The sequence below is a fragment of the Colossoma macropomum genome, unplaced genomic scaffold (assembly GCF_904425465.1).
Source record: "Colossoma macropomum unplaced genomic scaffold, Colossoma_macropomum, whole genome shotgun sequence".
Classification (NCBI taxonomy): Eukaryota; Metazoa; Chordata; class Actinopteri; order Characiformes; family Serrasalmidae; genus Colossoma; species Colossoma macropomum.
In genome coordinates, this window is record NW_023494786.1 from 18,058,482 (window position 1) to 18,082,718 (window position 24,237).

The following is a 24,237-nucleotide window of genomic DNA, read 5'->3' on the forward strand; positions in this document are numbered from 1 at the left end:
TCATTCTACACTCCAAAGTAAAGAGAGTTCAGAGTTTGTTTCATTTAGCTCCATTCACCACCCCCAATTATTGGGGACACGAAGGTACACTTTTTTTTTTTTTTTTGGTATAATGAGAGAAATAGGAAGTGGCCAGACTCCCCATAAACAGACTCTGATGACAATGTATGTTCTTGACATAGCACCCTGAGGTACACAACTATAAGCACAAACCATAGTTCATTACATATTAGGAGTGTAGCACCACAATACTTATGGACAACACAGTCATAATTTGCTGATCAGCACAAAATGAAGCGAAAGTAGAAAACAGCATTTCAATTCTCCTTTTATGTCATAATTTGTTCCCAGCGATGATGACATCATCTTTGAAGACTTTGCACGACAGCGACTCATCGGGGCAAAAGATGACAAAGATGAGGATGAAGAAGGTACAGATTCGCCTAAGCTGAACGACAGATAGACAAAGAAGACAAATGTTCTACTGTATCACAGCATTAGAAATGGAATGAGAACCCCATGGAGAAAAAACCTGAAGTTTGGGACACCCTTTAACACACTCACTGTGGTGCAGTTGTTGTGGTCCTGTTTACATATGTCTTCTCCATCCTGAAAGGGTGTAAAAAAAAATGTGTTGAAAAACATGACCTCGTTGTCAAAATATTTAGCGGTGAGATTTTGGTTCACTGGCCACCTACTGAGTGCCTATGATGTTTTGAGGGTTTTTCATGGTAAGAGGAATAGCTTTTCATCATATTTAAATGAACTTCAATGGTAGCATGCCTTTGTTGTTAGTTTGTTTTACATGTTCTTCTTTCCATTAGAATGAAAAGAAATTTTAGAGACCATAACTTTGTATTTAAATCTATTAAAGTACATATGTTCTAAACACTGTGTAAAGAAACAGAAGTGTTAATATGAACACTGGTAAACTGGTGTCTTTTAATGGACAGTCTTGCAGTGATTATTGAACAAAGGCATATAAGTGTGAAACAGTTAAAACTGCTCAGACTGAAATTCATTTTTTGCATCAATATTGTAGGTTACTGCCCAGATTCAACCTCAAAACCTTTCAAACTAACATAAATTAATGGTTTTGTTATTCTTATCGGTACTCACAAAGTCAAGGCCTTGTAATGATGCGGGTTGTCTGTTTTCTTTTTTCTTAAAACCAGTTGATAGCTCCTAGACATGGGTTGCTGTTAAAACAACAGCACTGTAAAATGTTACTGCTGTCTTATTGGAATATCAGTCATGTGCTGAAATTAGTGCTGAACTAGTAAAATAGTATTTTGTTTTTTAAAGTAATGCAAATATAGCCACATAACGTCTTGCTGAATATTTGGGACAGGCCCCTTGGTGGTCATCAGAAAAGAATATCTATGTCTGACCCAAACACTGTTTAAAGGGCATGTTTTCCTCAGGCAACCATGAGGCCTCACTTTACATGTCCACATAACATTTATTACCATTATTTGAAGACCTCTGTAGTAGCAGTTTCTCTTAGGGCACTTCTCTTGCAACAAAATCAAATTCACACTGAAATCATTATTGTGTTCTTTTCTTCACATTAAATATGTACATTGTAAAGACAGACCACTCAAATCATAGATCAGCTTTCTTTATGAATGAGGCCTTGATTTGCTGCATGAAACATGTCAATACTTTCTATGTTTTCCAGATCATTATTTTGTAACATGAAGACTGATATTCCATTGTTTGATATTGTCCAATGACCTGGAACCTGGAACAGGACTACACGTTACATACAGACCTAATTTAATACAAAATGAGATGGCAAAACATGTAAATGGATAAAGTGTTCATAATATGAAGATAAAGTACACTATATATTAAATATACTTTATGTTGGATATATTAAAGTGTGTCTCTTCTTGAAATCCTGTCTTTCTGTATGTGTGTACTTAGTGTGCTTCAAGTGTGCATACTGTGAACACTGACATTTCAGCGAGATGTGACAAGTGAATCTGTTTTGAGGGAGTCTCTTAGTGTCACCCATAGCCAGACAGTCCACTGAACATTCTTGCTGTTTACATGTTCTTACCAGCAGGTGGCATATGAATGCTGTCTAACCACAAGAGCTACTCTGTGTGCTCAAAGCAGATGGATTTAGACTGAACCACTCCCAGCTGCTCCTATTTTGCTATTTGCCTGCTGAAAGCATACACTGTATACACCTGTACTGCACATTCCAATATGAACAGCTTTAGTTTTTATGCAAAGTAATTCTAGAACAAGGGCATATACACGCAATGAATGCATTGCGTAAAGCCTTGACTGAATTATCACAGTTAAAAAATTATTATATTCTATTCCACTTATTACAGAGTTCAATAAATAGATTAACTTATAGCATGCTTTTGATCAAAACCTACATTAAGGAGCAAAATAAACTTATATGAAAAAGTACTCACAATGTACAGATACACTATATGGACACACCTCTTAATTGTTGAATTCAGGCATTTCATTCAGTCCCATTGGCACAGGTGTATAAAATCAAGCAACTAGCCATGCAGTCTGCCTTTACAAACATTTGTGAAAGAATGGGTTGTTCTTAAGAGCTCACTGAATTTGAGTGTGATACTGTAATAGGATGCCATCTCTGCAACAAGTCAGTTTGCGAAGTTTCTTACCTTCTAGATATTCCATGATCAACTGTGAGTGGTATTACTGAAAAGTGGCAGCGTTTAGGAACTACAGCAACTCAGCCATTAAATGTCAGACCACATAAAGTTACAGAGTGGGGTCACTGAGTACTGAGGCACATAGTGCACAAAAGTCGCCAACACTCTGCTGACTCAGTAACTGCAGAGTTCCAAACCTCCTCTGTCATTAACATCAGCACAAGAACTGTGCGCTGGGAGCTTCATGGTATGGGTTTCCATGGCTGAGCAGCTGCATGCAAGCCTTACCTTGTAAAGCACACCGCCACTGGACTCTAGAGCAGTGGATACTTATTCTGTGGAGTGATGGATCACGCTTCTCTATCTGGCGGTCTGATGGACGAGTCTGGGTTTGGCGAATGCCAGGAGAACATTACCTGCCTGACTGCACTGTGCCAACTGTAAAGTTTGGTGGATAATGCTATGGGGTTGATTATGTATTGATATAGTTGTTCATTTTTGTGTGGCTGATGTAGCGTGTTTCTGCTTCAACCAGTACTAAAGCACTAAAGACTCTTATTGTTTTCTTTTTTAAGTTTTTACTTGATTGTAAATTATTTGAGCCCATAAACATGACGTGCGTGTATCTGTGGTTTTTACGTTTGGTCAAACGCAACTAAACGTTTGCTTCTAGAACCTGCTAGAACGCTCCTCAGCCCTGACGCCATTTTCAAGTTCAACTGATTTAAAAACTGTTAAGGAAACGTAACAAGGTATGGTCACTTTAATGTGTTTGTCTTTGTTTATTAAAGCAGCACTATGAGAGAATTGGTATTTTTTGCAGTTCCACTTTTACACTAATGTCGTAATAACAAGCACGCTTAAGCCCCATGTGCACGTGCATTTGTTGACAAGCTGAAGGATACAGAATCCGACTCCCCTTCCTGTGCATGCGCGTCTCGCAGGCGTATTAGAGGAAAAAGAACCATGGAGGTGGAGTAACATTAGAGGGTTTTATTACAGAAGGTTGCAAACTTTCAAGGCTTATTTTGGGCGAGATTGACAAATACTTACCAAACTCATTGACATGGGATGAATTCATTTATTTGCATGCTGGCCTGAAACAGGGCTGAGGTTAGATGAGTTTTAGCGTCCAGAAAAACTAGCTAAAGAAACTCCACCCAGATAATGTTACAGTCTACATCACAACATTTCATTAATCGTCCATTGGCAGAGATGTAACCTACATTCTGCTTTAGGATTTCCGTTGTTTACCCGTAAGCCGTGACACTGTCCTGCATCCTTTTATCTCCTTTAGCTCTCGCCAACGAGTAAACACCAGTCCGAGATGTACTCCTGTCCGGTCACGGTCTCTTTTTCTCTTCCTTGCTTTTTTGACAATGTCTTCTTCGGTCTTCTGACAGCCTCTGCTGTTTTGTCCATGCCAGGAATATCGCGCTAACTCAGCTGCTTAAAGCGAGCTAAAGACCTGTAGTTGTTGATGTGTGACCTGGTACTGTGAAACGTTACAGTTCTCGCGAGAAGTCGAAAGGTCTCGTGCCCCTCGAGCCCGCCGTTCTAAAGTTACATAGCACTGTAGGCCGCGTTCCGGGCCTTGAGCAGCAACGAGAGACGCTGTTCTAGTAAAAGTCAGTGTACCATCAAAGTGATTTTGAAACTGTTATTTTAAGGTGAAAAGTTACATAATGTTGCTTTGAGGCAGACTGTACGGAGGCCCGGAAGGGACGGAGGTAAAAATTCGAGTGAACGTTTTGCAGTCTGTACACATGTTTCCTTTTAATTCGTGGTCATGATTAACAATCAGTTCTCTCATTTTCTTTTAATTATGCAGATTTTCTTTACTTCGTGGGTGCGTTTTTTCAATTCGTGATCATGATTTTCTGATTCGTTCTTTTTTTTCTTTTAATCGTGGTCATGTTTTCTTTTTAACTGAACACAAGTTGTTTGTTTTTTTTATTCAAGCGCAAACAAAATAAATGTAGTAGATACTGGCCACTGTCTGACAGGTTTTGATGAGTTAGATCGATGAGATAATAGACAGAGATGCTCATTAGGGTTGATTTTGATTTGGGGGCGTTATGAGGAAACTGTAGCTCCTCTTCACAGCAAACGGCCCCACAGATTCATCAGTGCAGCTGCAGTTTGGTGGTGAGATGAAGGAAGACAATAAACTACAATCACAATCTTCACTAAACTGCACTTTCTAATGATTATATTTAACAGAGATGAAGACACAGTGCAGCCACTTAGCCCTGTTTCTGCTCTCACATCAAGCTGCGGTGTGAGAGATCATCACACAATTACAAGAAGAAATGATCAGCGTTTCAACAGCCTCACATTAATATATCTACATCTAATCCATGGATCTATTAAACTGTCTCGCCATTTGACCTCATCCCACATTAATGTTTCTGTTTGTGTTTAATTTGAGTTTGCTCAAACGTTGACGCTGATCATTTCATAACCTCTTCAGTTATTCAATCGAGATTAATTAACTGCACAAGTTCACTTTGACGATTTTCCTGTGAACAGCTAATGTTAAGGGTTGAAAAAGCTAATCTAACTCACTTGCTAATGCTACATGCTACACGCTATATTCGTTGTCATCTTAAATCATCTTCTGTGTATTTTTATTCATATTTTTATAGTCCCTGATGATTAATTTAAAATTGTATGGTAGTTAGTTTAAAAACGGCCAATTTAATTATTGGCTTGTCATTTCTGTTTTTCTGAAATCACCCAGTGTTAAAAACAGTTGTTGCTCTGCTGAACATTTAAATAGATTTAGGCTACTGTTTCTCCATAGTTGATTAAAAAGGCTTAGCCAATCCTAAACATTACTGCTGATTGAAAGTGCACATTTAAATAAGCTCTGCTTTCACTGTCACAAGTGGTAATAAAAAACCTAATACTGTATCCTAGAAAAATAACTATTAACGAGACTATTAACTAGACTATCAACTAAAACTAGAATTGGTTTAAGGACTTTTACTTGAGCTTTGGGTGAATCATGAAATGTGCCAAACTATTGTGTTGTGCACATTTTTGATCTCCTACTATTCAAGTCTTGCTATGCCATGGCCACCTCAAACTAGCTTGACAATAATGGTCTGGAGTAAATTGGTTTTCACAGCTGGAATTTAATGTCTTTGAGTTAAACATATAGAATTTTTATTGTACATGTTCCTTTCAATTCAAAGGACTGGAAGTAATTCGTCATCTGGATGTTTGTTTTTCTTGGTCAGTTGTGAGTCATTGTATTAGCAGTTCATGAACAGCAGAGCTAACAAAAGGTCTTGATTTGCGTCTGGGAGGTAGTTTACAAAGCAGGATTTCTCAGTTTATCCACATAACCTAAGCCAAAACCCAAGCCTGTCAAATAGGAAAAGAGCTGAGGGATACTTCTATTTGATAGTCCTTATCTTTGGGCTTAATTTCTCTGACTAACTTAGAATCCTGCTCTGTGAAATACCCTCCTGGTGTCTTCTGCTGTTTACTCTCAACATAAAGCCCAAATAAGCATTTGTACTTCTAAACTAGTAAAGCATGGTTATGATTTAATGATGTTCTTTGTATCATTTGTGTATAAAACATGTTAAAGTATTGAAGTGTCCAGACAGTGTTGAATATATGAAGTGTACATGTAAGTTACATATAAATAATATTAACTTGTTCTTAATTTACTCAATTTTATAGTTGGCAGGAAGGCAGATCTACAGAAAACTTGGATTGATTGTTGATCATCCCGTGAAGTGAACATTTTGCTGACAACATCGAATCAGCTTTGGATTATGGTCCCACTCTGTCTGTTAAGGTTGGTGAAGGAAAAACCCTTGTGCAGCCTTATGCAGCCATTGGGGTTGGGAGCATCTCTACATGCTGATACCAAATGATAAATTCACTAAAATAGGTTGAAAGTTTAATTAAATTTGTACAAGTAGACTGTAAAATGAACTTGAGTTACTTGTTTATTGGCACTTTTCTGCGATGCTTCCTTTTCCTATGTGCTATAGTTGCTGGACTTTTAGTCCACTGTGCAGTAGCCTTTAGTTGGCTGCAGTGGTCTGTCTATGATTCCTTCTTTGAACTAAACTGTTTCCCAAAAGCCTCTTAGTGTTAAGAACAACCGATAGAGAGAATGTTCAGTGTTGTTCTTGCTCTACTATTCAAGAATCATCTGTGTGCCTAAGATGCTTTTCCAGAAACCCAGCAGATCAGAGCTCTGTTCAAAACGTAAGTTGCAGGTTCTACACTGCCCTCTGGTGGAGTAAAGAGTTCATACTTATAAATGGTTTTTAATATGAGAACATAAAACATGCTTTCATGACTATTTAAATATTCAAAGATTTTGACCCATCACTAGCACCAATGAATAAAATCTGATTTCAGAGAAAAAGCTAGTAAGAACGATACAAGAATGTGTATTGTGGACATGCAGTAGTTTGATTTCAAATGTTCTAGTTTGTCTTTGCAGGTGCAGAATTATGCAGGTTATTTAGTAAACCATGGAAAATGCCACCCAGCAACTGGTAATAGCTAGCTCAGGTAGCTGTGTCACTAACTGTGTGCTACTCATAGGAATATGAGCTCCTAAACAAGCGAGTTTTAAAAATGTTAAAAGTAGAGGAGAGGTAGTTAAATATACCTATATGTATTTAAAATGAAATGACCTGGGAACATACTTGACAACTAAAGAACACATTAAGACTTTTGAAGAGTGTTGTGGCCAGGTTAGCAATGGCATATTACATTCATCGATAGACTGCCTGTTCTAAAGATCTTGTGAAGCCTACAGGCTTTTAGGACTTACGTCCACTAAATCCACCTCAACATTTGCAAGAGGGACCCAACACAGGTAAGTATGCATGTATGTAACACAGGTAAGAGACAGTAGAAATGTGCATAACCAGCTGTAGCAGGGAGCTACAGCATGACTATTAAGGGCTCATTTATCCACTTGAACCTGCAGGCCAGTCGCTGACCCCTTGGTAGAGACATCTCTAAAGAGAAGGAAAAAAGTGTAAAAATAACATCATGAGCAACCATTTAAAGAATCTGTGTAATACAGAATAATGAAAAAAGTCAATTTACAAACAGAAAGAGAAAAGGATAAAAACAGTCAATAAAAGTTCAGTAGAGCTTAGTTGGCAATACAGATAGCTCTTTATAACAGCACAATACAAAACAAAGGTCAACCAATGGGCTGACACAGGGAAGCTACCTAGCAGCTCACAAGCCTAACTTAAGAAAGAAAAAAGGAAAGGGGAAAGTTCAGTGGATTAGTAGTGAACTTTCACTGGATACTAAGTGGCTAGGTTACCTCCACATATATGAAAGAGAAAAAAACACTATCAAAACCTCACAATAGCTAACATGATATAGCGCAGCAAAGAAAAAAAACGAAAAAAAAACCAAAAAACAAATAGACGACGCAGAGAACACAGATTATTTTGTTACAATGACTAATGTCAAGGTCTTGGATATATTAGACTGTAAGCGAACAGTCAGTTCTTGTAGACTCTGACAGTAGACTCTGATGTTTGGCAGCTGACTAACATGCAAAATTGAAGGTTTGATTCTCAGTCCAGGCTGCAACATCACTATGTTGATGGGAGTCATTGATCAAGGTTCCTAATGCTACCCATGCTGTTGGATGTCCTTCTGGATAAGAACGTCTGCTAAATATATAAAGATCTTGTAATGCTGAGCTGCCGTACTGTGTGACTCTCGGTGTAAATAAGCTTAATTTTTTACTGTATTGAATATGAATATCCAGCCCTAATCGTAAGTGAAGTGCTTCAATTAACTGTTCATTGATCGTTTTTTCATTTTAAATATTTATGAATATACAGAGGAGTGAATGTGCAAGTGCAACTGGTACTGCATTCAGGTCTGATCACTTTTCAACAAACCTGAGCTCTATTAGACTTTTGCTCTTTACTTATTACCTGTATGACAGGTTGTGTTGTAAAGAACACGCTGATCCCTTCAGTTGCATGTTCCAGCCCCTGTGTTGCATGTTCAAGAGAAGCTGATAACAGAATGAAGTGAATTCATTTGATTATTGTGTTCTGTTTTGTGTGTGTGTGTGTGTGTGTGTATGTGTGTGTGTGTGTATGCATGATGATGTTGATAAATTTTTGGCAAGAAGTTATTAATTAATTGGCCTAACGACATTGGCACAACCCATTTAAATCACATGATTGAAAGTTGGAACATTGTCATTGTCGCTTTAACATTGTCTGAAAAGATGGTTTCCTGTGTCATATGTAAACCTGAGCTCAGCAGAAAGCATGACGTTCAGATGTGAATATGAGAGAGAATACACACTGCATCCACAGCAGAAGCTACTGAAAATCCCCACTTAAGTATAGATATTGTTACTTTAGTGATAATGTACTTGAGTAGAAGTAAAAGTATTAATAAAGGAAATTACTCAAGTAAGAGTTAGTAAGTAGTTTATTGTCACAGTGTGGTCCACTAGTGCAGGTTTAAACATCTTCCTTTGTACTGTGTAAGGAACAAGGTTTACTTTAGGCTAAATATGTCTCATGGTTAGATGATTAAATATGGCTTTCTAGTTTATTTTTTTCCAGTAAAATAGTTTGGGGTTCCTGAAGTCTGTTCAGAATTTATAACTGTAAAATTTGTAATAAAAAAAAAAAAATAGGGGTTAAAATTACAAGTAGATTTCTCAGTGAACAATGTAATTTTTAGTGGCAGCCTCACTGCCAGCTAAAATGTTTGCTTACATTAACTCATAGGTGTCAACCTCTACAGTAAACATCACATTTGCAATCTTCAAACTGTATAATTTCACAGATATAAAATATTTCTATCATTAAAATCATGAGCAACAACAGCGGTTTATTCAGTTTTGGTATTCTGTAATGATTTATGTTTCTCTGGTAATTATACTAATAACTAATACACAATGATTTTTACTTTTTTGGTAGTTAAACAGCTAAACAGCCTCTCACTGTTAAAGCCAAACACAAAGACAGAAAGAGAGAGACATGGAGACAACAGAGCCAAAACAAAAGTCTCTTACAGATAGTGTTATGTGTAGGCTAAGATTTTAGGAGTAAATGTATTTTTGGAAGTGCACTTTTGAGTAAAAGTTGATTTGAATGTTATGACCCTTTTCTTAAACTCTATCTGAGTGATGCTCTGTTGGCTCTTCATTGATATAAGGCAGGGATGAAAAACTGGGGACCTTCTGGGCCAAAGTGCATCTAACACTTTGAATTCAGTACATAAAGCCTTTGCTAATTAGCTGATGAGCTGAATCGGGTGTGTTTAATGAGGCTGTGTGCTGAAATATGCAGTGTGTTGGCTCGCAAGGACTGAAGCTTAACATGTGATGTAAGGTGATCTCTGTTTAGCACATGTGCGACATAAGAACTTCATACTACACTGAAGTCTGATCAGAATAACATTATTGTGTCGGACAGTGAGACTTAAATATTAGACTAGATTTTCTGTTTCACAGCTTAATAGCCCGTTTACCTCCAAAACTGTGACAACCATGTTTTTATACAGATAAGCTGTTAACTAAAGTAGCTAGCTAACAGACTCTCGCAGTAAATTATACACAACAGGTTTTAAGTTTGATAAATAGCCACAATTTTATTAGTAAGAAGATAGTAAGAAAAAAATAGTAAACACAGTACCTGTTTAGATAGGATTAGCTAGCGAGGCAGCTGCTTGCTTGGGCTGCAGCTGAGTGAAAAGTGGAGATATCAGAATGAAGATGACCGTTTGGATAAAGTCTGTTCCTTATGGGTGCTGCAGAAGTTCTCGTCTTTCAATCTCCGCTAAACTGGACGTCTCTGTAGTATTTTTGTGGATGCTCTACTCTGTTCTTGATCTTTTAAATTTAACTGCTCTTTCATTTAGTTGGATTATGAGCTGTGATGCTCATATTTTATTTTTACTATGTAATTTTATTAAAATAAAAAAGTAAAAATATTTTATTATAAAGTAACTTTACTTTTGATAAGAGTAGAAGTACTATGATTTAATTTTACTCCAAAAAGTACTGTTACAGGGAAAAATGTACTCAAGTACAGCAACAAGTTTGTTACTTTCCATCTGATGGTGAGACGCTAACCTTAATTCTGTTTTAGTTTAGCAGATAGAATAAGCGGCACTGCCTGAACGGATGAGCTGCATTTTGAAATTGTTGGTCTGAACTGCTTGGCTAAACTACACTGCAATCAGGGCTGCTTGTATGCTAATGCACACATTAGCCTTTATTTTTGTCCGGGTTTTAGCCTTTAGTTTCACACAAAAACAGAGCTTTAGGTCACTGAGGTTTTTTAAACTCTATTTTCAGTATTTGAATGAGGACTGATAAAGCTAAGAATTCTGCGCTGTTTCTGAGTAAATTTGTTGCAGTATTTAATCATATTTGTTGTATTTTTTTCCCCAGTGTCTGATCCAGCATTCTCTGCTGATGTTAGCATGATACTGATACTTTATATCAGATCTGTGCCATATCTACTAATCCTGGATATTGCATTGGTGCAATCTCTAGTGTTCATCATTTTCCTATATGGACCAATACATGTTGTTATCTTGTTTTCTAATTCACGTTCAATGCTTCAGTATTATCTTCTTCAAACTGGAGTTATGATGAGTATTGAGGACAACAGCATACAAATTGAACAACCTGTTGGTTTGTTTGCTAGTAATTCTTTTCTTTTTACTTCTATGTGTAAATAGCCTAGTTTTTCATCTTGGAAGTTTGCTTTTAAAACTCATTCTTACCTCCTTCCTCCTATTGTGGCACAGTAACCGATATGTGGCAGTGACCTATAGCGGCCAGCTCAATATGATTCAGTTTCTGGTGCCAAGATGTGATTATATAATGATTTTCACTGCATTTTGATAAATCTTAATTTTTTTAATTCTGTAGCCTAGAGTCTGATTTTTATGTTTGACTGTAGGGAATAGACACATATATTTTTTAACATTAACTGATTTACTGAAAATCCTAATGAAAATCAAATTATATAAAAATTACACTGAGTAACATTTTCTTTGAGAACTATTTAACCTCTCATTTCATCAAATCATCAAAGTTTTCACATATGTTTGAGGCTCTTTGTTCTCCTTCAATGACACACACAAAAACAGTGTGCTGATAGCGCTCCCTTTTTGGGAAACTCTAGAAAGCAGCACATGCTTTTGTAAATTACTGAGTTGTGAAGCCATGTCCAGTCTATGTGTGTTAAATGTTACAAAAAACAAAACAGGGTGTTTTCAGTCATTATAGTGAAGTCGCTCTGGAATTCCACTATAGATGCCTGTGGGAAACCATGAATTAATATAGTTTCATAATTTTCAGCTCATCTGGACCATCATGACACTGTAACTGTGTGGAAAATGCAGAGATTTTTCTTCGAAAGCAAAGAATGTGCTCAGAAATGCCAGTGTATTTTTTACTTTGTGTGCTACAGCTTTACAGTTAATTATTCAGTAAACAGTGCTGCTTAAAGCCTAACTCTGACGATTATCAGAATAATCTATTAGCTGAATAGCATCTCTTGAGCTAGTTAAACAAAGAGTTCCTGTGTTGATTATATTTACAATGTTTTTGGGAAGCCAGGGTGCATTGAAGTGTCTTACTTTATAATGTCTCTGGGTGTGTGAGAGTGTATTTACAGTAGAGGAAGCGGGGAGCCTATATTAAAATCCTATTATGAGGTTTTGTGAGATATTATTGCCTTTATTGTTCTGTTTGCAGACTTGCCTAAAATATAATGTTAGGCTAGCGCTGATGATCAGAATTTCTGTTTATTACCAGAATTATACTGTGTTTTGTATATAACTCTAATAAAAGCACTGGAAAGCTGGAACGATTAAAGGAAAAAGTGGGTGAATTGTGTTGAATGATGTCAATACAGAATTTCTTATTGTTGGATTTTGCTTATTCAGTGAGGTTTTCTCAAGAGACTTTCTGTTGCTATATCGACAGGTCCAAATTTACTCTTAGTATTTCTCAAGCAAACAAGCTAAATAGCCCTCATGGGCAAAGGACAGTACTGTGGTGGCCGTACAGCCACAGCAGGCTCTACCATGGGACCAATTATGCCAGTGTCTAGTTAGGTGAAACTTTGTTTGACCACTAATTAATCTAAACAATACACAAGCTTTAGGAACATACATCATTAGTCTTGGCCCCTGTTGTAGGGATGTTTGTCTTCACTTGTTGTACTTTGTTAATGCTAAAATTAAACATTATCTTTGGCCTACATGATGATTTGCAGCCACGGCTCAAGGAACAGCTAGAGGTCATCTCTACTTGGAGTACCATATTCTATGAGCAGCTCTAGCTAGTTATACTTTAACCCAGTAGTTCTGGAACTTTTTGCAGTCCCATACCCACTCAGACATTATGCTTCCTGCAGCGAACCTCCTCTCGCTCTTCGTACACACATTGTCATGATGCATATGTCAGACATTTAGACTAATAAAATCAGTGCACCTTTTTGTATCAGTAGAGTGGTACCCTCAACGGTATGTCTTCAGTACCTTCTTTAATTGGGAAACAAAACTGCACCATATTCAGCTGCAATTATATATTTTTTAAAGTCACATTGATTCCATATTTCCCATGACTCTAGGCTTTATACTTTATTTTTCTATTTAGAAACATTGTTATTAAAAAGTATACATATGTCCCTTTCCTCTAGGATGTAGTCTTCCTTTAAAATTTAAAGTACACAGTTGGACCTACTGTACCTTTTGAGGGAATATTTACATTGTTTGTAGCGTACACTTTACTTTTTTTGACAGTATACAAAAGGCATTTTGTTAAGGTTTACATTAAAACAAATAATACTTAATATATTATAACATTAGGGATGTTGTATTAGAGGTGTGTGTCAGTCTGGAGAACTGAACTTTTTTCATTTGTAATCATAAAGGCTGCAGCATCAATATGATGATGTGCAGTTCGCAGCTGTAAAATGAAAGTGAGTAGCTAAATGTTCACTAACCTGGGTCAGTGGAGTAATATTATCCACTCAGCTTTTGACAGTATTACGACATGAGGCAGTGCTACAAACATAACAAAAATGTTAACAGCGAACTGAACCTTGTCTGCGAAAGTGAAACTAACTCAAGTACATGACTAACAAGGATCATACAGGCCTCAATGTTAGTTGGTAAAGGATATTCACTTCATTCACTCACACAACAGCGCACGATAAACTGAATTAGCTCTACTGCTTTATACTATTCTCCTGACCGTGTGAGGCGTAGAAGGGTCTGTAGTGAAACACCTTCTTCTCTAATATAGCCTTTTATAATAAGAGTGAAATACTGAACTATTAGAACACGAGTTTGCCATCTGGTGGAAGTTGCTTGTGTCGCCCGTATCGGGAAGTGCCTGTGTGATTGTTTGGCCGGCTGATGGAATGAAACTAAATATAGTTTAATGTCAGAATTTTTTGATGTACCCCCAGTGTCATTCAGCGTACCCCTGGGGGTATATGTACTGCAGTTTAGGAACCACTGAACTAACCTATAGTTGCCATACTATAAAGGACAACTGTATTGTAGTGTCCAATCGACTTAAAGCTCTGCAGCAGCTGTGTTGCAGTCCAGGTTTTGGTTCTGCAAGGGTTGAGAGTAGCTAGTAGTACAAAATTCTACCATGATATTTTCCATGACAAGCAGCTTAGAAAATGTGTGTGCGTGTGTGTGTGTGTGTGTGTGTGTGTGTGTGTTAAGGATATGAAATCAAAAGGATTATTTAATTATTATTAGAAACAAAAACTATTACTGCTACTACTACTAATAAATATACAATTAGTATTTGTATTATTAATTGTAATACTAACAAATTTTTAAATAATTTTTATTGTTACAGAAACTTGTTACAATGACGAGCCAAACTCTAGTACTCTTTTTACACGTGTTACCTCCTGTTGGATTTTGGAGAGCGTTGTATGTTTATGGACAGATATAAATGCTGAAAACGACAGTATATGTTTGGTAGTTCAGTAGTCACTAGGGCCCTACGTCTTTTTTTCATGCCGGGTGGCAGATCCTTAGAAGGTACCAGAGATGTGTGTTCATGGTGTCCTCAAATGTGTGCAGGCCAGAGTAATATCACAGGGCAGCGTTATTTTTATAAATACAGTGAAGGTACATGTGATTACACTAGGTTTTACATGCAGAACATGAAAACATGCAGAAGGGTAAGCTTTTGCTGATTTTACTTTTACTTGTACAATTAAAATGTCTTAATACTATTTATTGAATGATATTTCAGTTTAGAAAAAATAGTTTCTACAAAGACAGATAAAAATTCAGTGAGTAAAGTCTACATTTACTACTTTGACTACTTTGAAGTGTCTATGTGTACACACACACACACACACACACACACACACACACACACACACGCTATGTATACATATATATGTGTATATATATATATATAATGTGTGTGTGTGTGTGTGTGTGTGTGTATAGCACTGCTGTCGGAACAAAACCTCATATCTTCATATTTTGGCGTTTTTCAGTTTTTGACATAATTTGAAAGTGCCTCCTGATAATTTGAAGTTTTCCTCTTTACATTGCGTGTAAATTGCATGATAAATAGATAAAAAGAAATGGCCCTCTCTGGTTCCATTAACTTACATCACAAGAAAGAATATATATATATAGGGCAAATGCTTTTTCACAGCACTATACATGAATCATAAAGAGTAAAAAAAATACTCAGAATTAAAAATTAGTAGTTTTCTTTGTTAAATGATAAAATGGCAATTACTTAAAAAATATAATGTATAACATAAAAAATAACTTCTGTTTATCAAGTTAAGTGCAAGCTGTTTATTAGGGTGGCAAAAATGTTTAGTCTCTGTTGAAAGATTATGCATTAATGCACAAAGCGTCTTTATCAGATTTTTACTTTGTTCAATTCAGTCCCTTTACCTAGCTGGTCACTGGGGGGGACTACCAGGGGTTCCACTCTGACCAATGCTGGGCTGCTGCAAGCAGGAGTTAGGCATGCAAAGGTCTGTCCACTTCTTGATTTTTGCCAGCCAGTTCTTTACTGAAAGAACTGGCTTTCTTCTTTCAACCTTGTCAGCCTCCTTTAAACATACCCTGAAGGCTGGTCTTGTTAGTTCACAAGGGCTCACCAGTGAGGTGTCCATATAGTCTGTCTAAGCTGATTGTTCTTAATTAAACATGGCAGCAGGTGTTCTATTCTGCCAATGAAATATATGAAGTCATCTTGATGAAATACTATTTTAAATCACTGGCAGTGATATTGGGGTGTATTCACTTTTGTTGTATACTGTATACAGGACAGAATCATAAGTGTCATTTTATAATCACAACTTAGCATCCTAATCAGATCATGAGCTGCCTTGAGGTTCCACCCCACTAATCTGCGATATCAAATATTTGCCTCTGCACATTGCAACAACAGTGTTTAGTTTTAATAAGCTTTTGTGTTGAACTATGTTGCATGTACACAGGGTTCAACAAAATTCTAACTTCTCTTTACTTTTAGCAAAATGGTACCTAAAGCAGAAGAGGCAGAGGGAAAGCACATAGGACAGAGAGAGAAAAAAAAACATAAGGAAAAGAGAGGCATGAACTTTAAAAGAGATGGATCAGTGGAGAGAGAACGAAATGAAGAAGGTATGAAAGAATATAGAAAGTGGATTAAGTTGGGCAGAAGCTGCAGTTGCAGTTCCTTATCATGCATGGAGTATGCTGAAGTCTATCCTCCAAAAGAACTTGTTTTTAAAAATACTAAGCCAGTTCAGCTGATTATTTTCCATTTCTTTGAGCCAAAATGAACGATCTGATCTTTTTCAGGCCTCAATTCTCAGGTTTTCAGTTTCAGCACTTAATAAAAGAAAAACAAAATTATATTTTCCTGAGGTCTGCTATTCTTTGTATAGGTGGGCCTTGGGGTAGAAAAGATTGAGAACCCCTCTTCTAGTATGTACAAATTCAGTTAGCACTAGTATGAATAGGTAGGAACAGGTAGGAATTAAAAAGAATAAGCCCTGGTTGCTTAAAAAAAATAATACTCAGTGTGTTTTGACCTCTATATTAAGGGATAGAATCTCAACCACAAGCATAGAAGACCATAATACCTCTCCCTTTAAGAGCAGGTGGTATACATTTTATGAAACTTGCTGGCAGATTTGACTCTGCAAGAAAAGAAATAAAAGCTGATTTGTTGACAGAGAACTATTGAATAAAAGACTGCTTTTCCATTATGGAGCCCAATGGTTCTCAGGGCCGTACTGGGCTGTTCTGCGCTGGTCCGGACTTGTGAGATCGACTACAGTTTCTTTTTCCATTTGTTGTGCTGCTAAATCAGAACCAGGAAATGCCCAAGAAAACTACACAAATGCGTGGCTAACTGTTAACAGGCTAAAAGTCATGCACACACCACCCACCACAAACACATTTTATTTTGCCTGTCACTCCAACTCCAGTCTCTCTGTGTGCTCTCATCTTCTTTATCTTCTAAACGAGTGTTGTTTGAACATCTGTTACTGAAACAGCCTGTACTGTGGTGGATTTCACCTGTAGCCGCATAACTAGCTACATTAGCATTAGCGTCACCTGGCAGGGTACAGCTCAAAGCACCAGAGAACAATTCTGTTTTTTATCTTTTTGTCACTTCAACATCAGTCATTTGAATTTTTATGTCTTTATCCTCTGAATCGGTGTCTTTAATCATCGGTTCACTAGACCCAATCAACCCTTCACTGGGGTGTTTAGGTCTCTTCAGCTATGCCAAGTTAACTGTGAGAGAGGAACCGACTAGCATTGGTGGCTAGCTAGAAGGCTCCAGACCTCAGAGAACAGGTTTAAATTCGGCTGTGGCGTTTATTGAATGGTGGGTTTAAAATCGTGCACTGCTTTCATTTATTTGGCATTCGTGTGAGCGAACTGAACTCGTTGGTTGTGTTCATGTTTGAAATACCGCAGCAGGATGTGGTGGCACAATACTGACATAAACATAGGAACAATCAGCGAATAGCTACATCGTCACGTAATCCCACTGATCGGTTCTGTGGCCCGAGTACGGTTAGTTAACCTTGCTGGAAAAGACTGGGCTGAGTTGTTTTAAGCGTTCCGTGTCGAAACACCACTGGAACAGTTACCCTCTGTGCTCAGAATTGTTTGGCCCTGCTGTGGAAAAGGGGCCAAAGTTTCCTGTATAAGCTAACTGCCCAGTATACAAACAACTGCTGCACTGTTTAAGTGAAATGGAGCCTTTTATAGTTTTGGCCTTTGGAACCAAATGTTTTGAAAGAAACCTTTATGTGAAACAGGTTCATAGAAAGTGAATTCTTTAGTCAGATAGAATTTTTTATTTTTTTCCAATTACTTTTTGGTGCCTATAAAATCATGGAGCATAGGAAGCAACTGCAGCTTGGTGGATGGTAAATGTTTGTGGAAATAGAGCCTCATGGGAACACAACAGATTATATTTTGAGCAAGAGGAGCTTGAAAAGATTTCATTCAGCATTGTGCAGTTTAAGGATGAGCTTCCTTCTGTCCCCCTACCCTCATTGCTATTGTTCATTCAAGATCTTAAGACCTAAGACCTTGTATTACATGTAATTAACTTTTTATGCTTCTGTGTTTCATCCATTTTTAACTATCCAGCTGAAATTGTCTGGGTTTATCATGGATGTGTGCTAGATGTGTTAAATCAATGTTAAGACATGCTAAATAAACCAAGTGACATTGACATTGAGTACACTAATGTATATGACAGAAAGCTGAAAACATGCAGGATGTTTTTGTGCACAACATTTCTTTCACAGAGTTCAAACTGGTTGGTTTTCATGATTTGGGGGAATGGAGACCTCTGCTATTCATCCCGTATTTTCTAATGTTCTTGTTGTCTATCATAGCAAACTCTATGCTGTTGTATGTAATAATATCTAACAGGGCTCTGCACTCTCCTATGTTTGTACTAATTGGTCTTATGGCAGTTGTGGACTTGTGTGGACCAGTGCTGTTTGTTCCTCACATGTTGCTTAACTTTTTATTTGGCTGGAATGGGATTTCTCTTCTGGGTTGTTTAATACAAATGCTTTTCATTCATTATTCTGGATCTTGTCAATGTATAATATTGTTGTGTATGGCACTGGATCGTTACTTTGCTATATGCAAACCACTGTTTTATCACAAGCATATGGAAATCACCAACTTTTTGAAGTACATTATACTGCCATTAATCAAAAATGGGGTCCTAATTACCACCGTAGTCTGTCTGGCTGGAAGACGGTCTTATTGTGCAACAAATGTGATAGATCATTGTTTTTGTGAACACATGGCATTGGTTCAGTTAGCATGTGGAGACATTTCTATTAACAACTTGATAGGACTTCTGACTGTTTTCTTAGTACCGACTGTAGATTTTATTTTAATTACTGTGTCTTACGTAATTATATTTGTCTCTGTTCTGAAATCTGGCAAGGCTCATTTGAAGGCTATGAATACTTGTATTACTCATATAATTGTCATTGCATTTACTACACTTTTTGCCTTAATGGCATTTTTGTCTTATAGAATAAGAAATGATTTCTCTCGAAGCAGCCATGTCTTTCTGAGTACAATGTACTTACTTTTTCCGAGCTGCTGCAACCCAATCATTTATGGACTGAGAACAAAAGAAATAAGAAATCATTTTCTGAAATTAATAAAACATATAAATATCATACCCTTGTAACATATGATTTGTAGCACTGTAGTTAGAAATGTTATGTTAATGTGAACATGTTGAAAATGTCTAGATTTTCACTAAAAACCCTGTTGTTTGTTAGCTGAGCAATAGCCAAATAAAAGGATGTAATATTAAGCAATTTAGCAATTAGGTAATAGATTTTTTAGCTGTCTTACTTAGTGGAACGCTTGTAGTAATGTAATAAATAGAACAGGAGGCAGTTTTACTAAAACAAAGTTTTAAAAACAAGTTTGCTCTGTACAGAAAAATAAATTACTCTGAGTTAATTTTCTTGAATTTCTTGATTGGGGTGGCTTGAATGTCCATAAAGTATGACCAATGTTAGTATATTGTGATGTCAGCAAAGATGAGGCATGATCAAGAAGCATCTTGAACATAAATGCTCTTTATCGACTGCCAGTGCACTTAAATGATTAATTATGAATTAGTTATGCATAGCGAAATGCAACATTCAGCAGTTGTTTTGAAACTTTTATAATAATCATTTGCAAGTTTGTCCCATGTCTTCAGCATAGTATGAGAAGAGACTTTATCACAGTCAGAGTGGAGAGAATGCTTCAGAACTTGGTGGTAGGTCTTAGACAGGATTGAGGAAAAGAGACGAGATGAAGTGGTGGTGGGGTGTGACAAGTTCATTATGGGAAACAGGCGGTAGAGATGGATTTATTTATAATAATTCATATATAGATTTATAATTTATTGAAAGGAGGAGGAGCTTCAAGCATGGTCTTCCTTCCAAACGTTAGCTATTTTATAACTCCTTTCTGCTAGTTTGGACCAGGCCTTAAACATATGGTTGTGGTATGAGTAGGCCTGAGCGATAGGGCGATGTAATCAGATATAATCGATGATGGACAAGTAACCTGATGGCGATGTGTAAAAGGCGATAATTGCTGTTTTGGTAAAAGAACTGAGAGAGAATTAGAGAGGACTAATTAGCCATTAAACAGCTTGAAAAATATGTTAGGAAACTGGGGTTCATGTTTAAGAAGTGTGCAGGCTCGCACACCAGTAGTCAGTTTCTCACAGAGAGAGAGGTTTGTTAAGAACCTACTTCTGTTATTTCTCTCTGTAATGTTATTCCCTTCATCATGTCATATTCCCTCAAACTACTTTTTGTCTAACAATTCCATTACACATAGAATACTCATTCAGATATTATTAGTATTATCAATCAGCATCACCTTTCTAGCAGATTATCAACCCCTCCTTCCAGTGCTTTAATGCTGCTTTACTTAGTGATAAAGAATTCCTAGACTACTTTAACCAGGAATGGGGAGCCTTTATTGAAACTAACACACGTCCTGACATTACAGCATGCACACTTTGGGGAAACATCAAAAGTTGTGATGAACTCATTTCATATTGTTCTTAAAAAAAAAAAAGAAGAAGGAAGACCCAGCAAAAGAACAAAAGCCGCAGGATGAGGCATTTAATACAAACTTAATAACATATGTAGTATATGACAATATAATACCTAAGAAGACTGAACTGGCCATCAGGCCATGCTTGGACAACAGCGATTTGAATTTGGAAACGAAACTGGAAAAAATGAGCAAATCAGTTAAAACAGGAATTGGAGAAATCAATAATAACAGAAATCTCAGATCCTTCCAGTAAGATTATTCAGGACCCCTTAGCTATTAATGATATATTAAGGTTGTTTTTTTTTAACTCTGATCTCTACCAGAAGAAATTGGAACATTCTTGAGCAGTGTCTCCCTGCCTAAATCATCTACATCCGTATCAGAATCAGTAGACAGGCCTCTTTCCTGACCATACCTTATCATATGAATTCTGCTCTTATCACACTTATAAAAACAAAATCAGATTTTACAGATTGCTCTAGCTACCATCCCATTTGCTAATCAACTCATATATAAATCATAAGTAAAGCTGTATCAATTAGATTGGAATCAGTGATATTCACTCTCATAAGCACAGATCAAACTGGGTTCCTCAAAGGGAGACAGTCCTCAGAGAATACGCATGAATAATTTAACCTAATTCAGAAATATAACAAATATATCACCATGTATAAAAGCATCCCTGGATGCTGATAAGGCATTTGATAGGGAAGAGTGGTCCTTTCTCTTTGCCTCTCTTAAACACTCTGGATTTGGCCCCTATTTCATCAACTGGATAAAACCATGATTACTCACATTCTGCCTCTGTCTCAACAAAGACATATATCTAGACCCTTTCAGTTACAAAGAGGAAGTTGACAAGGATGTGCTTTATCACCTTTATTGTTTCTCTTTTTATTGAACTTGGATGCTTCAATCAGTGTGGTAAAACTCAGTTATATGGTCAAAGTCATACCACCATAAAATCAATCTATGTGCAGATGATACTTTACTATATATCACTAATCCTTCACTGTCCCTCCCATCAGTCCATGATCTGATGAAGATATACCATCTGAACATATCACACAATCTATTAAATATCTTAGCATTCATGTCCCTTCAAACACAATTATTTAATAAACTTAACTATATACCTTTAATGCAAGAAATGTGGGATAATTTAGAAAAATGGAATAAACTATGACCCCAGTTACCCCACCATCAATCAAATTAGCCACCCTACAAAAGCCTAAATCTCTGAGGACCTGGAGCCCCAAGTTTCTGTTACTACTTTCTGTCACACCAACTGCTTTACATAACGTATTGGACAAGTAACTCAAGCCAACTGTGGTTAGACATCGAGGAAAGTTCAATTCAGGAAATAGTCATTAATAGCATTCCATTCATAGACAAAACCATAAAAAAAATGTATAAATACAGCACAGTAAGTACTGCCTTGAATGCTTGGTGGTCAAACTATTTTATGCAGTAATGCCATGTTTTTAATAGTTAAGAAACCCTTTATGTTCTCAGCCTGGAAGCAGAGAGGAATAACCAGCCTGGCACAGTTATTCTCTGGTGGCTTGCTCATGACCTTTGATGACATCAAATAAAAGTATACAGTATACCAGCTAACTGTCACTTTCAGTATATACACCTCAAAAATGTTATAAAGAAAACGGTTAGTAGCGGACATCTCTGTAATCACACTTCCTCCCTCTACTTAACACCACAATGCCTTAAACCTCAGAAAATGTTATCACAAATATATAAACTTATAGCCTCTAAGGACAGTACTATCTCTCTTGCAGTTGAAAAATGGACCTCAGGTGCAAAAGAAACATGCTGTCTCAACTGGCAAAATATATTCAATGACATCTTTTATTTGACTAGCAATTCAAAACTCCAGTTAATTCAGTATAAAACCCTTCACAGAACATGCATTACAGCCTCTAAACTACACTGTATGGGATTTAGTCACAGTGATGCATACCATGTTGCCCAGCCTCAACAGTCAATTACTATCAAGCTCCCTGGATTTATTCCCCTACCCAGCAGTTTTGGTCAGAGGTCATGGTCAGGCTGTCAGAGATTTTGGGCCTTGTCATTCCTGTTTATTGTAGCACTACTCAATGACCTTTCATCACTTTCAGCACCCAATCACCTCAAATCTTTTATATTCATAAGGGGGCATTAGAATGGCAGTTGGTGCTTTCCTCTGAGCGCGTTCAAATGGCAAAATTGTTATTGACTTTAGGCAGAATCAAAACCAGATGCAAATCAAAAGCCAACAGTCCAAAAACAGATTTCTTTGCTCACATTCCAGACCAGAAAGCACAAGGTCAGAACCAGAGGAACATATGAAAGTGTACATGAAGTGCGAAACATGAACAAACAAGTTCACAGTGATCATGTGCAAACATCTATCTTAAGTAGTTGTCATCTGATTAGGTGTAGGTGCGAGCTAGAGGCTCAGTGTTGAGGTGAGAGAAACCTGTGTTGGCACAGAGGGAAACTCGTGGCTGCGAGTTCATGTGACATTGTGACAACAAGCTTCTGCAAGTCATTTAGGGACTAAGGACAAAAGAAATAAGATAATATTCTGAATTTATTAAAGCATATAAAGCATACCCTTGTAGTCCATGTTATGGATATTAGCACTACGTATCTTACAACAAACATTTAGAAAATATTGCTTTTTTTTGGTTTTCATTTAAAAAAAAAATCTAATGCATATATATCATATATATATATATATATATATATATATATATATATATATATACACACATAAATATATATATATATATATATATACATAAATATGTAATACGTCTAATGCATGAATTTGTGTAATACTCTAACTGAGTAATAGCTGTATGAAAACAATGTAATCTAAAGTAATTTAGTGATAAGGCAATAAACACTGGGCTATATCTGACTTCCCAGAACTTTGGTAGGCCAGTTTACAAAATCATGATTGAAAATCAGAGCAATTTATTGCTCTTTACAGAAAATAAATTGCTTTTTGAGTTGAATTTTTGGTTGTGGTGGCTGGAAATCAATAAGGAAAGAACAGCACAGGTCTCCATTCTCCAAAAGCCTGAAAGCCATTCAATTTAAACTTCATAAAAAAAAGAACAATGCTAAAACAATGCTATACTGTATTTATCCATGCCACTGGGTGAGCATGTGACATTATTATTATTTTTTATTGTTATTGTTATTATTATTATCATTATTATTATTATTATTTGTAGTAGTAGTAGTAGTAGTAGTAATTGTTAGTAATAGTAGTATTGCTGATAACTAACTACTAACCTACTAGGAGTAATATTATTACTATTACTAGTACTGAATTTCAAATATGTAAACAATTGATCAGCTGCCCCACAAGAGAAGACAAAACACTTGACCACTGCTACAGCACCATCAATGACGCATATCAAGCTACTTCCTGTGCCCTACTTGAAAGCCCTGTTCCATC

General features: G+C 36.7%; 2 protein-coding genes across 3 annotated transcripts in view; both read left to right on the top strand.

The window, feature by feature from the left end:
* The window catches only part of arrb1 (arrestin, beta 1), a 43,731-nt gene extending 42,927 nt beyond the window's left edge, over positions 1–804 (top strand). For both annotated transcript variants that reach the window (XM_036562989.1, XM_036562996.1), the window contains one exon: positions 352–804. In XM_036562989.1, coding sequence (XP_036418882.1) covers positions 352–463 — 112 coding nt within the window. In that variant the 3' untranslated portion in view covers positions 464–804. The remainder of the gene's footprint in view (positions 1–351) is intronic.
* Positions 805–18,438: 17,634 nt separating this feature from the next.
* On the top strand, positions 18,439–19,501 carry LOC118827452 (olfactory receptor 52K1-like). The gene has a single exon (XM_036598823.1). It carries the CDS (start codon positions 18,439–18,441, stop codon positions 19,384–19,386), a length of 948 nt encoding a protein of 315 aa, XP_036454716.1. The 3' UTR covers positions 19,387–19,501.
* The last annotated feature ends 4,736 nt before the right edge of the window (positions 19,502–24,237 follow it).